This window comes from Hevea brasiliensis, chromosome 8, assembly GCF_030052815.1.
Source record: "Hevea brasiliensis isolate MT/VB/25A 57/8 chromosome 8, ASM3005281v1, whole genome shotgun sequence".
NCBI classification, from domain to species: Eukaryota; Viridiplantae; Streptophyta; class Magnoliopsida; order Malpighiales; family Euphorbiaceae; genus Hevea; species Hevea brasiliensis.
In genome coordinates this window covers 55368291-55385136 of record NC_079500.1, presented here as the reverse complement: position 1 = coordinate 55385136, position 16846 = coordinate 55368291, and the positions used below count along the sequence as shown (strand labels likewise).

Genomic DNA, 16846 nt, shown 5'->3' with positions numbered 1-16846 from the left:
CGTGTTACCTTGTCACCTGCAGTGCATTGGTAGGACACTAGATGTCATTTTGTCATTTTGTAATTAAATTTTTATTTTCTCATATGTATTTGGGACTTATGTAATGTATTTTGAGGTTCATGTAAATAATAAAGATTTATGGTTATGTATGAAAGTAATTTGAGTATTTAATTGTTGTTTATATATGAGAACCCTGAGAAAGGGATGTTTGAGAAATGAAAAGGTTGTTGAGACCTGAAATTGAAAAATTGTTGAGATCTTGATATTGAGTTTTGTGATGATATTGGAGTTGGGAATGAATGAAATTGTTTATTGGAAGTGTTTTTAACAGGTTCCGAAGAACTGTTTTCTCCATTTTTAGCCGGTACTCTGCCAGATTTTCTATAAATTTTTCGGAACCTCAAATAAATAAAAATTTTGCTAAATGGCTTAAATAAAGTATATTTCATAAATTATATGCAAAAGCATGATATAAATTAATTAAGGTATATTAGAGTGTGCCGGTACACCGTGTGGCATTACTTACTCGGGTATACTGTACACGGGTAAGGGGTGTCACAGAAGTCATACTGTAGAGTTCACTAGACGGTAGGTGATTCAAATTCCCATGGATTTGGCACTCATGGCATCTTTTCACAAATTTAGCGCAGTCAGTATCCATGGTAGACTAGTAATAGCCCAACCTTAAAATTTTGCCCGCTAATGCCCTTCTGTTCATGTGAGGACCACACACTCCTGCATGTACTTCCTCCATTATCTACTCAGACTGCTTTTTTATCACACACAAGAGCAATAGTTCTTCGAAGAACCTTTTGTAGAGTTACCCCCCAACCAAAGTGAACTAAGTGGCTAATTTACAAATTATAGCTCTATCCCTACTATTGGCAGACTGTATGTATTCTCTTACCTCTAAATATCTTCTTATGTCCTCATACCATTTCATCTCATCTTCTAGATCTAAATGTGCTATTATTAACCCTTCATAGCATGGGATTCTACTCCTCATTAGGATAACTGCTGGGTCAGCTTCTGATCACCCTTCTCCCATAAGGATGCCAACGTGGCTAGAGCATCAGCCATCTGGTTCTGAGCTCTAGGCATGTGCTTCATTGTCACTTCCTCAGAGCTAAATAATAGTTTCTTAGCATACTCCAGGTATGGCCTCAACTTTTCTTCTTTCAATTCCCATTCACCTTTAATATGGGAAACCACTAGCATTGAATCTCTGAACACCTCCACTTTTTTAGCCCCAACAGCTATTAATGCCTCTAGGCCACAAATGCAAGCCTCATATTCTGCAATATTATTAGTGGTTGGGAAACATAACCTTTTTGTCATTAACAATTGTTCTCCATTCGGTGCTTCCAAAACTACCCCTATACCGGCTCTGCTCTTATTCATGGCCCCATCAAAGTACATTTTCCATGGCTGGACCTCTACTAGCTTGAGACTCTCATCCGGGAAGGCTGTTTCGACTTCTTCCTCTTCATTAACTGGATTTTTAGAAAGAAATTCGACCACTACACGCCCTTTGATGGTTTTTCGAGTCTCATACACAATATCAAATTCAGACAATAGAACCAACCATTTGGCCAATTTTCCAACTAGCGTCAGTACTTCAAATAGGTACTTTAAAGGATCCATCCGGGATACTACAATAACTCGATGGGTCTGAAAGTAGTGCCTTAACTTCTTAGTTACCCCTACTATAGCCAAACAAGTTCTTTCTATTAGTGAATAATTCTCCTCATAAGCAAGGAGTTTCTTACTGATGTAATAGATGGCTCTCTCCATATTCTCTACTTCTTGTGCCAACATTGCCCCCAGGGCCATGTTTTCATTGATAGGTAGAGGATTAAAGGGATGCTGGGGATGGGTGGTGACAAAATTGGTGGATTGCTCAGGTACTGCTTTATCTTTTCAAACGCCTCTTGACATTGCTCATTCCACACCACTGGCTGATTCTTTCTTAGTAGCTTAAAAATTGGTTCACAGGTAGTTGTGAGCCTAGCTATGAGCCTACTGATGTACTGTAATTTTCCTAAGAAACCTCTAATCTCTTTTTCTGTTCTCGGGGCTGGCATTTCCTGGATTGCCTTCACCTTATCTAGGTCAACCTCAATCCCTTTCCTACTGATCATATGCCCTGACAGTTTGCCTGAAGTGACCCCAAACACACACTTGCTAGGGTTCAGTCTCAATTTATACTTGATGACCCTCTGAAAGAACTTCTCTAATGCCTCAAAATGTCTCTCCCTAGTTGGGGATTTTACTACCATGTCATCCACATATACTTCAACTTCTTTGTGTATCATGTCATGAAACAACATAGTAGCCATTCTCTGATAAGTCGCACCAGCATTTTTTAGCCCAAAAGGCATGACCTTATAATAATAAGTCCCCCATTCAGTGATAAAAGTTGTCTTTGCTTTATCTATCAAATCCATGAGGATCTGATTATATCCCGAAAAACCATCCATGAAAGAGTACATGGCCATGCAAGCAGCACTGTCAACAAGCACATCAATGTGAGGCAATGGGAAATCATCCTTAGGAGTAGCCTTATTCAGGTCCCTATAATCTACACACATCCGAACTCACCCATCCTTCTTGGGGACTGGCACAATGTTGGCTAACCACTCAGGATAATCAATTACTTCAATGAAATCAGCCTCAATGAGCTTTTTCACCTCTTTAGCTATCTTTTCTTCCCATTCTAGCCTAAGCCGACACTTTTTTTGTTTTACTGGCCTCATGTTAGGGTCTATAGGGATCTTGTGTTGTACTATATCTCAATCAATTCCCAGCATATCTTTATAAGACCAGGCAAATGCTTCTTGGTACTTTATTAATAAGGCTACAAATTTATCTCTTTCTTTTTGGGTTAAATCTTTAGCTAACTTAATGTCTTTAGGATCATCTGGTGTACGCAAATTAATAGAGATTGATTTTAATGCATTAACAAAAACAGATTCTAAATGATTATGAATGCCATGCGTATAGCCATTAAGATGAACATCAAACAAGTAAGCAAAAGGACTAGTCATATTATTTATTTTTGCCTCAAAATCGTCATCAAGTACATCAGAAATAACAATATCAGTATCACTATTGTGAGCATTACAAAAGACAGACTCAAACTTAAGGGTGTAGGTCCAAGTGCTTGGCTTTCATGCAGACCTTAACTTGATGGCACTGACCTCTTATTCTAATTCCTCAACATACGGTAACCCCTGGTCATCAGTCCATACAATTGCGCCCTCCCTAATAAACTTAGTGGGCTTGAGTCCCTCTTCATCTTCAGTTGGCTAATAGCCCAGCCCATATCTAGTGATCTGCCCCTTTATTTTTGGAAAAATTACTAAGCCATTAGCTCGTTTTCCCAAACCCATGCCATGAAAAAACTTCATCTCTTTCATCATAGTGGCCACCCTAGGGTCCATCCAGTCTCCATAGATCCCAGCAACTTGGAAATCAGACAATAGTGGTACTGAACCATCCACTTGCAGCATAGCTACTTCCCCATCTCTTTCAGCATTGACGGTGATTATACCATCTTGGTGCAGGATCTTGATCTTTTGGTGGAGTGTAGAGGGGACTCCACCTAAGGGATGGAACCAGATTCTACCCAACAGTAAGGAGAATGTCATGGGGATGTCTAGCACAGTAAACTCAACTTCGGTTTCTACAGGCCCCACCTTAACCATAGTCTTGAATACCCCTGTCACGTTTCTCTTTGAATCATCATAGGCTCTGATAACCAGATCAGAACCAGTTAGTTCAGACATAGAAATTCCTAATTTTGGCAGAATCTTGAGAGGGCATACGTTGATGGCTGACCCATCATCTATCATCACATAAGGCACTTTCCATCCTCCAACCTCGACGGTCACAAACAGAGCCCTGCTATGGTTTCTCCCCTCAGCTGGGAGATCATGATCAGAGAAAGTAATATGACCCCCATCTTCTATAAGCACAACTTTGGCAATCTCTTCTGGAGTTATCTCTGTGGAGACCTTGAGTACACTTAGGGCCTTAGTCAGCGTGGTTCTGTGTTTTTCTGATGCCAATAATAATTCCCAGATCGTTACGCTAGCCTGAGTCCTTTTCAATTCCCTAAGGAACTAATCATCCTCTTCATCTGTGTCCTCTTCAGCCAACACCTTGGCTTTCCCTCTCACATTGTCCTTCTCCATGGGTGGATCAGGATAATATCTATCACTCTTAGTCATATGGCTCACCCTACTCTTTTCGTCTCCATCGGAGTCAACCCAAACATCTAACAAACCTTCCTCATCACTGGAACTATCCCAGATATCAATTGTCATCACAGATCGAGGTTCATCAAGCTTTTGGATAGGTTGGATAAGGTTGAGAATTTGGTCAGGGTCAATTGAGGTGGTGGAAATAATGTAAAGTCCTAGTGGAGGTGGAACATTATGGTTGGGCATTAGGTTGGTACGTGTGTTGGGTCGATTTTCTGGGTCAGCTATTTTCTTAGCATCGATCAGGTCCTGAACTTCCTGTTTTAGCCAAAAACATCTATCAGTGTCATGGACATGAGTTTGATGGAATTGGCAGTATAGGTTAGCATTGTAATTGGGTGGCAGTGGGTTTGGTAGTGGTCTAGGTGCCAAGGGTTGGAGGAGACCCCGAGCTTTGAGTCGCTCGAAGACTTTAGATAGGGGTTGGTTGAACTAAGAGAACTTTCTAGGGGTGCGGGACACAGTTTGAACCTCAATGACTTTGTTTTCCCCAGTAATGTTGCTAATTGATTGGTATCGTCCCCTCTTGGGCTGATAATTTTTCCTATCATTATTCAATACATCCTCCACTAATACCCCAGCATCATATAGCTATTCAAAGGTAGCCATTGCATAATAACAAAGTTTCTCATAATAACTAGGCTACAGACTTTTCACTACTAATCACACTTGATCCTTTTATATAGCTGTTCAAAGGTAGCCAAGGGATAATAATAAAGTTTCTCATAATAACTAGGCTGTAGACTTTTCACTACCAATCGCACTTGATCCTTTTCAGCAAGCCTATTGGTCATCTTCATGGCCTTTTTCCTCCATCTCAATAGATACTCTGAAAAGGTTTCATTTGGTTTTTGCCTAGTGGTCTCTAAATCTCTCAGGGTAACATCTAAAGCTGTATTATAAGAGTATTGTTGCACAAATTTCCTAACTAGCTCCTCCCAATCTTTTCTCACAGTGGCTTTTAGCCCATGATACCATGAAGATGCAACCCCTTCTAGTGACATAGAAAAGAACCAAGTGAATTGGTTCTTAGTCAAACTAGTTGTTTTCATGACTATTAGATAAGACCTGAGGTGGGTTTTTGGGTCACCAATACCATCGAATTTAGGCAAATCAGGCATCTTGAATTTTTCGGGTAGATTTCCATCCATTTGGATGTCAAAATCATCTGCATCTAACAGCCCCATTCCAGTAAATTCAACTTGCTTTTTCACACTGGCCTAAAGTTTTTCCATCATCTCAGTAACAACTCTGATCTCCTCACTTGTCCCCTTTTCTTTCTTTTTGGCCTTGTCTTGGAGATAATCCTCTTTATCCCAAAGGTCATCAAAGGCCTTCTTTTTACCAGTATCTTCTTCGGGCCTTTTCACCTGAATGTCACTAGGCCCACCCATCTCTAGCTTCTTCTCAAAGTTGGCCATGATTTTTCCTTCAAGCTCAGCCATCTTGGCATTCAAAGCTTCCTCAAGCATCTGTCTAAACATGACCTTAGTGTCTTCCATTTTAGCTTGTGCAGGTGTAACTCTTACTAATCTCTTTCCCTCCCTAACCTAAGTGACCTGGTTAGAAGTCTTTCCTATGTGTTCTAAAGCTATGTTTACTACCAGAGAAAAAAAAATACAAGGTTTTAACATCTTATGCTATGTACAAATGCAATGCATGAATGCATGAATATGCACTTTCATTTTTACCTTTGCCTTTACAAAACCAAAATCGAACCGTACTAATAGGACCAAAACTGAACCAAAACCAAACTGTATAAACTGAACTAAGATCAGACCAAAGATTGAATAAAAAAAACGTAAAGAATGTCTCCAGAATTGAATCTTCGCCCCCTTATACCTTCAATTCTCACGTGTAGGGTAGGAAAAAAATCTATCCTAGGCAATGGTACACTAGACACACCAACAGGGGGGGTCTAAGATGACCTTTCCTTTATAAACAAATGATTTGTATCCTTAAAGTTTAATCATAAGTAAGCATCCTCTTGCTTAATATGGGTTTTAAAATGGACTTGGGCCTATACACATATTGGGTTTATGCATAGGCCTAGGTTCATCTCAACTACTACTAGAACTTATGGTTTGATCAGTAAGGATACGAATCCAGCACAACAAAAATCTATGGGGTACCTAGGGTTAAAATCTATTGCTCATGGGCTTCATTGGGTAGGAAAAGGGTAACCCATGCGAGAGCTTGTCCATTAAGCACAATAGCCAGAGCTGAAGGTACGGGCATGGGGTGCTAGCATTCACCAATTCATCATAGCTCGAGTAGAACCATGGTCTCCTTGACTAGTACTAACGGGGCTAAAAGGGTAAAGGTGATTCGTGTGATAGTGTAGTACAATGCAAAAAGTTTAATAGAGGAATAATATTAGACTAATAGAAACATGTTGGAGTAACTATCCATTTAGTCCCCAGTGGAGTCACCAAACTGTAGGGAGGGGGCCGTGAGGCGAAATAACATCCATTAAAATTATATAAAATACACCAGGTAATGCCCAGAAAAGATGGTGGAGTCACAATAGTCTCACTTAAGTACCACCTTCTTAGACAGCATTTCCTAGACATGCACTTCATACAATCCTAATAGAATCAAACCACTGGTAAGTATCGTCTTCCCATAACACTACCACAGTACTAAGGATTTATGCCACGAAGGCATAAATAGACAGGAGTCGCCACCCGGCTAATAATCAAAACATATTCAGTGTTTCTTCCGAGGGTCATGGATGGCAACTTACTCCTTGCAGAGTTTCCACAACCGTCATTACCATAGCCCAATGTCTAGGTTCGGGGTAGTGGGTACGTAGGGGGAAGGTGTTAGGCACCCCTTACGCCTGGTCTAACCTCGTTGATTCGAGTGCCAGTCCTCTACTATTGTTTCTAAAAGTCTTGTTTATTATTCCTTTATTAAACTTTATCCTAAAAAATGCAATTCTAATCCTACACATGCAAGTAATTCACAAAGGGTTATTGTTTACACACAATTTTCATGCACAAGTAATTCTTATCTATGGGGTTGCTAATTATTTAAATGATATTTACTAGATGACTAAAATTAATTTATTATTGAGAATTTAATTTATAAACAAATTCAATTTCAAATAACCCTACGTTTCTATTTAACCTAATTAATTAATTTTCACCAAGTTACCCTAAGGATAATTGAACTAAGTTAATTATGTACATATGTAATTTATTCTAATATCACATAATGCCCAAACAATCACAACCTAATAAAGATTTCTATCATGCAAATTTATTTTACAATTGCCAAGTGTTAAATTAAATTTATTTTACATGCCAATGTTAGTTTAATTTACAAATAAGATTAATTTTAATTTACAAAGTATTTATTTAAATTAATTACATGCAAAAGTCAGTTAAATTGAAAACAAAGTTAATTTTAATTTACCAAATAAAAGTTCTATTATTACTACAATTTCATGCCAATGGTTATTCGAGAAGTCTAGAGCTACTTACCTGTTGGTAAATACAGTTGCCATTGGGGTAAGCTACCCTTAAAAAATGGTCTTCTTTTCTAGTATGGCAATGATATCCCTAGCTTACTCCTGTTTAGCTCCATATAAGCTCCAAGAAAATGCCCTCTTTGGTACTTACCTTAGGGCTACTTACCAATTTTGTTTGTAATAAAAAATAAAGAAACTAAAGAAAATAAAAGAAATAAAGAAAATATTAATAACAATTTACATTAGATTCTAGCTCTAATCTCCTAAAGGGTTAAGATTCCTAATTAGTTACAACTACCTAATGGTCTAAGTCTTCTAACATGATCCAAACACTTCATAACACTTCTTGAATTAAAAGAACACAGAAAAATAGATCAAATATCAATTAAAACCTAAGAAAATACAAGAACATGCATAAATATACAATTTCTAAATTCTGGCAGATTAATAGTAGCAAGAAATCTAATTTTTTAAAAATAGTTAGACATGCCTAAAAATCATAAAAAAAAAAAATTATAGAAGACAACCTACATATCATACAAGATCATAAAATTTATAAATCAAACAAAACCCTAGCCGAATGGTCTACATAAATTGTAACTTTTCTAAGTAACAGAATCGTACTACTTTTTTGTAAAATTCATAACTCATTAATCATAGCAGATATGAATGCGAAACCAATTGAAAAAGATTCATAAGATTCTGAAGTTAATTTTAGATACTATATTTACACAAAAATATTAAGGAACAAGGGAGATATGGGCTCCACAAATTGGATATTCTGCAAATCAGATTTTATAGGAACCCTAACTTTAAACAGCCATAACTTACAAAAATATTAAAGCTTTTTTAGTGATTCGTGAGCCTAAAATTAATGGAATTTTGTGTAGAATATGAATATAATTTTTATAAATTTTTTACAGATTCAGAAAATAAAGAAAAATAATAAAAATATGAGAGATAGAAGCTGAACATGTGCAGAGTTATGTATCCCCTCAAATTAAACATGATTACATGATCTATATGAATATATAAAATAAATTGAAGACAAAGAGCATAGAATTAAGATATTGTGTGGCACAGATCTTGAAAAGAAAACAATAAAAACTGACCTTTTAGAAATCTTGTATGAAAATCTTCTTGAAGAAAAGAAAAATAAGGAAGAACTCAAAGAGTCTTGAATATCTCTAAATTTCCTATAGCTCTGAATTTTCTCTTCCTCTTTCCTCCCATCTCCCTTTCTTCCCTTCTCTAGTAGGGTATTTATAGGGTTTGGAGAGAGAGGTGTGATAGGGTTTGGAGTCTTAAGGTGATAAAGTTTAGATGACTTAAACAACTACGATTGCAGAATTTGAATAAAATTGGGATATGGGTGAGGTGTTTCAACCAATAGGAAGACAGGAAAAAATAGAAGGCACCAATAGGGAGTGAGAAAGAGGTGTGGTAGGGTTTGGAGTCGTAGTGTGATAAAGTTCAGATAACTTAAATGACTAGGATTGATGAATTTGGATGAGATTGGAATATGGGTGAGGTGTTCCAACCAATAGAAAGAGAGGGAAAGGGGGTGACACCAATAGAGAGTGAGGAAGAGAGTGGGGCCAAGGAGGAGAGAGATATTTTGTTATTTTAATTTTCAGAAAATAATTAAATGGGTCCCATTTAAAATTCCTAACTTGGCTTTCTTAGGCCTATGGAGCCCAATTAAACTTAATTAGATCCAATTAAGAACTACCCATATTAAATTTAAACAAAATAAAATTTTGTTTAAATTTAATTAAATTAATTTCCCCAAAACTTTATTATTATTATTATTATTATTATTATTATTATTATTATTATTTCAAGATTATGCCACGGAATTAATAATTCAGCTCCATGCCTCCAATTACATCTTACAGTCATATAATTTTTCATCATCGGGTTTCCCACGGCCTTAATGCACATACTTATCACAGAATAAAGGTCTACTACCTCCTCATCCATAGGGAGTTAGAATCACCCCGAAGATGGCCCTTTCGGATTAGTCTTGCATAGTTAGTGAGATAAAGAATGATTTTTTAATAGTAAAGAATTTTGATTTCAAATGGGATTTATGCATAATTGATTTTTTTGGAATTAATCTTTATTTCCATGATTACTGGAATTACTTTAATTGTTCAATTGTGATTTGACAAATTGAAATTCTTGATCAAGGTTATTTTAATAAATGATTATATTATTGGCAACGATTATTTTGACCTTTGGAATTTTTATGAAGTTCAAGATTTCTAAATTATTTGTTATAATTCTGTCAACATATATATGGTATTAGATTTTAAAATAGTTGTGCACCACTGAGTTCACCACTCAGCGATAGCTTTGCATGCCGTCGCAGGTGAAAAGAGCATAGAGCAGGTGAGTAAGCTTCCTTGAAGACACATTCAGATAAGCTCCAAGTATATCTTTGGTATACCCATGTATATACATTTTGATGATGCATGTAATAATATGTATGTAAATTATTTGAGCTGTTGTATAAAAACTCTTGTAAAATATTTGGTATGTAATTAAATGTAAATTATTGTAATGTAAATTTGAGATTTTATTTAACTGAATAGTTTTGTAATATTAATTTTTGAATCTTATAATCAATAAAATGTTTCTTTTATGATGAGGTTGATTTGAAAATGAAATGATTTTATTATTGAGATTGAATTGTGAGATGAAATGAAGTTTATTAGAGTTTTATTTGAGAAAACATATTGGGAGTGTTTTCTTTTTCAGGTTTGAAGAACTGTTTTCTCAAAATACAGCCGGAACTCTACCAAAATTTTGAAAAATTTTTATAACACCAAATTTTAATCGATGATTTAAATTTCACAAAAATTGATTTAAAATTCCTTGTAGTATATTTAATGGGTTACCAGTAGGCGAAGTACGGTAATTCATTAGGTGTACTACGGGATCATGTTATATCTTACGGAGGAGTAGGGTGTGACAGGCATACCGCACTGTATATAAAACTCCCATTGAAACAACACCCTTCCGCTTGGTCTATGAGAAAGCCTGCCACCTACCCGTCAAACTTGAACACAAAGCCTATTGGGCCATCCAAATCCTAAACTATGATGTTAAAGCTGCTGGTAAAAAAAGACTTCTACAGCTCAATGAACTAGAAGAGATCAGACAGGACGCCTATGAAAATGCTAGGATCTTCAAGGATAAAACCAAAAGCTGGCATGACAGGCACATCTCAAGGAAGGATATCAAAGAAGGGGATCTTCTCCTATTGTTCAACTCCAGATTGAAACTCTTTCCAACGAAGTTGAAATCAAGATGGTACGGACCTTTTAAGATAACCCAAGTCTTCCAGCATGAAGCAATAGAAGTGTGGAGTGAAACCTCAGGCACATTTAAAGTCAATGGGCAGAGGCTAAAGCCTTACTTTCAGGGAGAACCCATAGAGAAGGGAGTCAATCGCACCTTCGAAAACCCTCTGGATAAACCATGAACAATAAAAGTAAAGTCTAGCTAAAGACTATAAACAAGCACTTTTTGGGAGGCAACCCAAATTTTTTTGAATTTTCCTTCTTTCTCTTTCTTATTTTGATTTTTGTTTTATATTCATTCATGTTTTATTTTGTAGGACCCCAAGATATCAATTCTGGAAAAGCAAGGAACTGAAAGCAAGAGAGGAGAGGAATCGTCAAGTCAAACCACACAAGAGAAATTGAACAAAATTGGGGAAGTAATCACGCTGTTAATTCTTGCATTTATCTCATTTATGTAAATAGGAATGGTCTGAGCACTTGATTTAATAAAATAAAATAAAAAGAGAGAGAGAGTTACATGGGCCGTGTAATGATGTACACGCGCCGTGTAACATTCTGGAGCCTGAGAATAAGGCTACATAAGGCTACAAAAAGTTACACGGGTCCCCGATGTAATTTGCATGGGCCGTGTAACATATTCATCAAGACAACTTGAGAGACAGGAAGTTACACGGGTCCCCGATGTAATTTGCACGGGCCGTGTAACATATTCAGCAGGACAACTTAAGAGACAGGGAGTTACACGAGTCCCAGAGCTAATTTACATGGTCCGAGTATCTTAGTAGAAGTTAAAATTTTCGGACAGAAAATTACATGAGCCTATATATCGAGACCCGTGTAGTGATACACAACCCATGTATCGTGTAGCAGCATTGACTCTTGAGGCACGAAATGTGCGAAACGAAGGGTCACAATGACCCTTTAAATTTACCTCTCATCCTTAAACCATTCCCTATGCCAAAACCCTTCCTCTCCACCTCTCCTAGCCTATAAAACCTCTCAAATCTCCTCACTTTTCACCAAACCCTAGCTTTCCCTCTCCAAAAGTCTCCAATGGCTCCTGCAAAGAGACCAACAAGAAAAGTAGGCTCTCCCTCAAGGCAAGGAAGTGGCTCCTCACCCTCACCCCCTTAGCCATCACCACAATGCCCAAGAACAAGGGCAGCACCACCACCACCACCTCCACCATCTCTACCGCAACCTCAACAGCCACCACAACTGAAATTCTCCATCCCTGGGGATTCTGCGGATACACCCACAAAGATCTGTGCAAGCGACTTCACACCCGAAAAATAATCTCCACAAAATACATGGATTTTCGGCTACTGGAATAAATAGGGCTGCGAGACGAAATCAATGGACTCCTTGACAGCATTGGGTGGACCAGATTCACCCAACTCTAATTTCCTGCCTACTCGGACACCACATTAGAGTTCCTGGGGAGCTTCAGGGCCACTTTATGGCCCACTAATAGGGAGGACAGGGGTAGAATTGAATTTTGGCTCCTTGGTGTCGATCGAGTGATGAATATGGATGAGTTCAATGCCATATTCGGATTCGATAGCACTGGACACCAAGAGATCCTGTGAAACTGGATGGTCTATAATAGCATTAACTTCTGGCATTCTATAGCCCCGAACACAGAACCCTATAACTCCAACAAGTCAAAATTGATAGGTATCACTAGTCCTACTCTGCATTACATGCACCGGTTCATTGCACACATTATCATGGGCCGTGGTGATGGCTTGGGTGTAGTGAACGCTAATGAACTCTTCTTCCTTTGGTGTATGGTCATCGGGCAGCGCTGCAACATCAGCTTCTTCTTCTATAACCACCTTTGCCGCCTATGTCATTAGCCTACAGGGCAAATCATGCCTGGTGGCCTTATCACAGCCATCGCACTCCACTTCGGATTCGTTCCAAGCCATCACAGGCTGTACTCTATCGCCAAAACATCAAAGATCGATCAAACCATCTGTGTATCTATGGGGATATGTAAGAAGGTTGACAACACCTGCTACCTGATCGACGCCGAAGGGAATGTCATCCCTAGGAGAGACGAAGCACAAGAAGGCCCTAGTGAACCGTCACATGCCTAGGAGGAAGCCCAAGAGCCATTCTATCACAAGTCTCTCGCACGAGTGCCTCCATATACACCACCACCTGCAGACCTAGCCCTTGCATACCTACAGCGCATGGAGACCACGCTCAACAACAGAATGCAGGCACTCAAGTACAGACTCTAGGAAGCCCATAACAAGCTGAACATGATATTGGAGAGGCTTAATGAAGACAGACCATCGTCACCTTCAGAGACCTTTTAGAGTTAGGACTATAGGATAGCTTTTTTATTGTACAATTTCATATACCTTAGTCCTAAACTGCACTCTTAAGTTTTCTTTACTCGCTTTTTGTTCAAACTTTCAAATTTTTAATACATAATATGCTTTCTCATAATTTTTATGCTATATTTTAAATCTTGCATATTGTGTTGACATTGAGGACAATGTCTGATTTGAGTTTGGGGGTACAAGGTCATTCCATGCATTGCATATCATTACATTGCTTAAAATTATCTATATTATACTTGTGTATTAAAATTCTAGAAAAAATTTGCAAATTTTGAACCTTGAGTTTCTAAAACTTAGAACTATAACTAAAAATTCTAGTGAGGTAATAATTGGACTCCACGGGAAAGAGGAATGAACTTATCTGATAGGCAAAAAGGCTTCAATATGTTATTTGTGAAAAACTAAATTACCTTAAAGGAGCTAAACTAGTTAAACCCCTTCATAGCTATTAATCTATCAAATTGAACTTGTAAAGTTAGGAGAAAATTTTTGAAATACAAGCAAACCTAAAAATGCCTCACCAACTCTAGAACATGTCTCTTGGACCTATCAATGTGAAATCTTAGTATATGCTTGATGAAGAGATGATTAAGGTATTCTTTGATATAACCTCACTAAGCCTTAGCCACCCTTAATTAAAATATATATCCCTTATACCAATTTGAAACCCATATCTATCCCATAGAATTTATTGCTTACCCATATTATTTACCTAGCCCCTAGCCTAAACATCTACCCTACCCTTTTGAGGAAGCTAAATGGATAAGTAAAAAGTACATTAAGTCCAATTAAAAAAATGGAGAGAGGATGTAGAACTCAAGAAAGAGTGCAAGTGTACAATTGAAATCAAATAAAAAATTCGCCTTTTTAACCCAGCAAAAGCAATGAGTTTGGGAGAGAGGACAAAAAGGACATAAAAAAAAAAACCTTTTAAAGTCCCAAGATAAGTATCATGGAAGCATGCTTGGCACTATAAGAGACCAAAAGCCCTTCCTCTCCATACAAAATCAGTAGAATAAACTTAGTATATTTGATATTTTATGCATACATACTATCCTCATATTTGCAGTCCCTAAAAACCTTTCATTGGCAATCAAGTCATTATCCCTTTGGCCCCATTACAACCCATTTAAAGACCTTTTGATCTTTTGAAAAGTATATGCTACATTAGGGGAGATAGAAAATTGAGATATGCCTATGGAGATGAAATTGAGTCACTTCATCACAATTATCCATAATAGAGGCAAATTTTGGGGAGTAAGTGTTTCTCAAGTTGATCCTGACCAAACAAGTTATTTGTGACTTTATTAATAGCCTTGCATAGAGGAATAACTAATTGAAACACCATGAAGGGAGAGCAAGTTCTAAGTAGGCAGCTATTGAAACCTTTATGTCTTAAAAGAGGGTAATTGGTATGAAGGATTGGAGGAGTTCAATTATGTGCTTATTGAATTGTTGGTCATATTCCTAAGTTATCCCCTATAATATGAATTAAAATAGAGTTTTGTTTTGCTTGAGGACAAGCAAAAGTTTGAGTTTGGGGGTATTTGATATACTTGTATTATATATATGTTTTTAAGCACATTTGTATACTATTTCATAGCATATAGGCAAGCAATCTCATGCATAATAATTAATTTCATTTACTTTTGTGATTTCCATTGACAAACTCTAAATTCCATATTTTCTACATTATTTCAGGTGTTTGAATGAAATTTCAAGGTATATGAGTATAAAAGAAAGCTTGGAAAAACACAAAGGGAAGAGAAGTGTTACTGATACACTTTACACGGGTCGTGTAAGCAAAGACACAGACCCATGTAACCTACTGCCAAAGGAAAGCTGAGAAAGACAAGGAAGAAATGTAGTACACGTGTGACACCCCTTACCCGTCTACAGTGTAGCCGAGCAAGCTATGCCACACGGTGTACCGGCACACTCTATTTTATCTTAATTAATTTTCATCATAATTTTGAATATAACTTGTGAAATATAATTTATTTAAGTCATTTATTGAAATTATAATTTATTTGAGGTTCCGAAAATTTTATAGAAAATCCGGCAGAGTACCGGCTAAAAATGGAGAAAACCGTTCTTCGGAACCTGTTAAAAACACTTCCAATAATCATATCTCCTCATTCTTAACCTCCAATATCAAAATCTCAACAATTTTCAATTTCAGTTCTCAACAACCTTTTCATTTCTCAAACATCCATTTCTCATAATACTCATATACAAACAATAAATAAATGCTCAAATTTTGCATTCATAGCCATAACTTTCATTATTTACAGGAACATCAGAATACATTACATAAGTTCAAATACATATGAGAAAGTAAAAATTAGCTACAAAATATCAAAATGACACCTAGTTTCCTACCAATGCACTGCAGAAGTTGAGGTGACACGGACACTGTGCAGAACTGCAGGATGGACTCACCCAGTCTGCGGTCTACTGGGCTCACGATCTGTATCTCCAGAACCTACGCGTGGTAAAAGCAACGCACTAAGCAATAATGCTTAGTGGTGCAATAATAAAATAAAAGAAACAGCAAGAAATAAATATGTAACGAATGTATATGTTTTATTTGTTTGGTATTTTTATATCATTTACTTTGTCCACTTTTATTTATTTGGTTGCCCCAAGTAACCTACACTAGACGAGTGGATCGATAACGTAAACCGCACCTGGTATCTAGTACTCGCCGTCACACCATCGGTCACATATGCATCTCCCGGTGTGCAACAGAATAGCTAACAAGCTGTAAATACATCAGGCACAAGGCCAAATCTCAATACAAGGTCAGAATGGCTAAAAGCCATAAAATCACAGAATGGCATATTGCCATGTGCAGTACTGCTAACTGAACCCTATTGGCATGCCAAACTATCCAAACCAATCTTGTTAGGTATACTAGGGCATTTGAAACTTTTAAATTCTTCACTTTGTGAATTTCAAGTTTTGGTGTCACTATTCACCTCATTGGTCAACAAAAATGTTGACTTTTGGATAGAAAATAGGTACATTGGTTTTGACACTTCCAACATACCACATTTTCCATTTAAAACTTGTTGGAATTGATTACCATTACCATTTCTAGGCTTAAATCAAAAGGGCAGAATTTTCAGATTTTGAAGCCTGATTTTACTGTTTCATTGAGCACTGTTGCAGTGAGAATTTGAGGAAATGGTAAACATGAAATTTGTTCCTTATTTTGTCTAGTTGAATTTCTTTTTTTGAATCACTCCATTTGGAGTTTTGTAGCTCCAGATATGGTCCAAAAACCACAGCTGGCCGGATTGCCAAAACTGCAGAATTACCAAATCTACAGTACCATAAACAGTGATTGTGACTGCCATTTGGGTTAGGTTCTGGTCATAATTTGGGGTGGGTTTCTTCATGAAAGTTGTTTGTATATGTCTTAACTTGTTGCTGTAA

General features: G+C 37.2%; 1 protein-coding gene across 1 annotated transcript; it reads right to left on the bottom strand.

Annotated features, from left to right (window-relative positions):
• Positions 1-1005: 1005 nt before the first annotated feature.
• Positions 1006-1833, bottom strand: LOC110640932 (uncharacterized). Its single transcript, XM_021792483.2, has one exon. The coding sequence runs from the start codon at positions 1831-1833 to the stop codon at positions 1006-1008; it is 828 nt and encodes a 275-aa protein (XP_021648175.2).
• Between the last annotated feature and the right edge of the window lie 15013 nt (positions 1834-16846).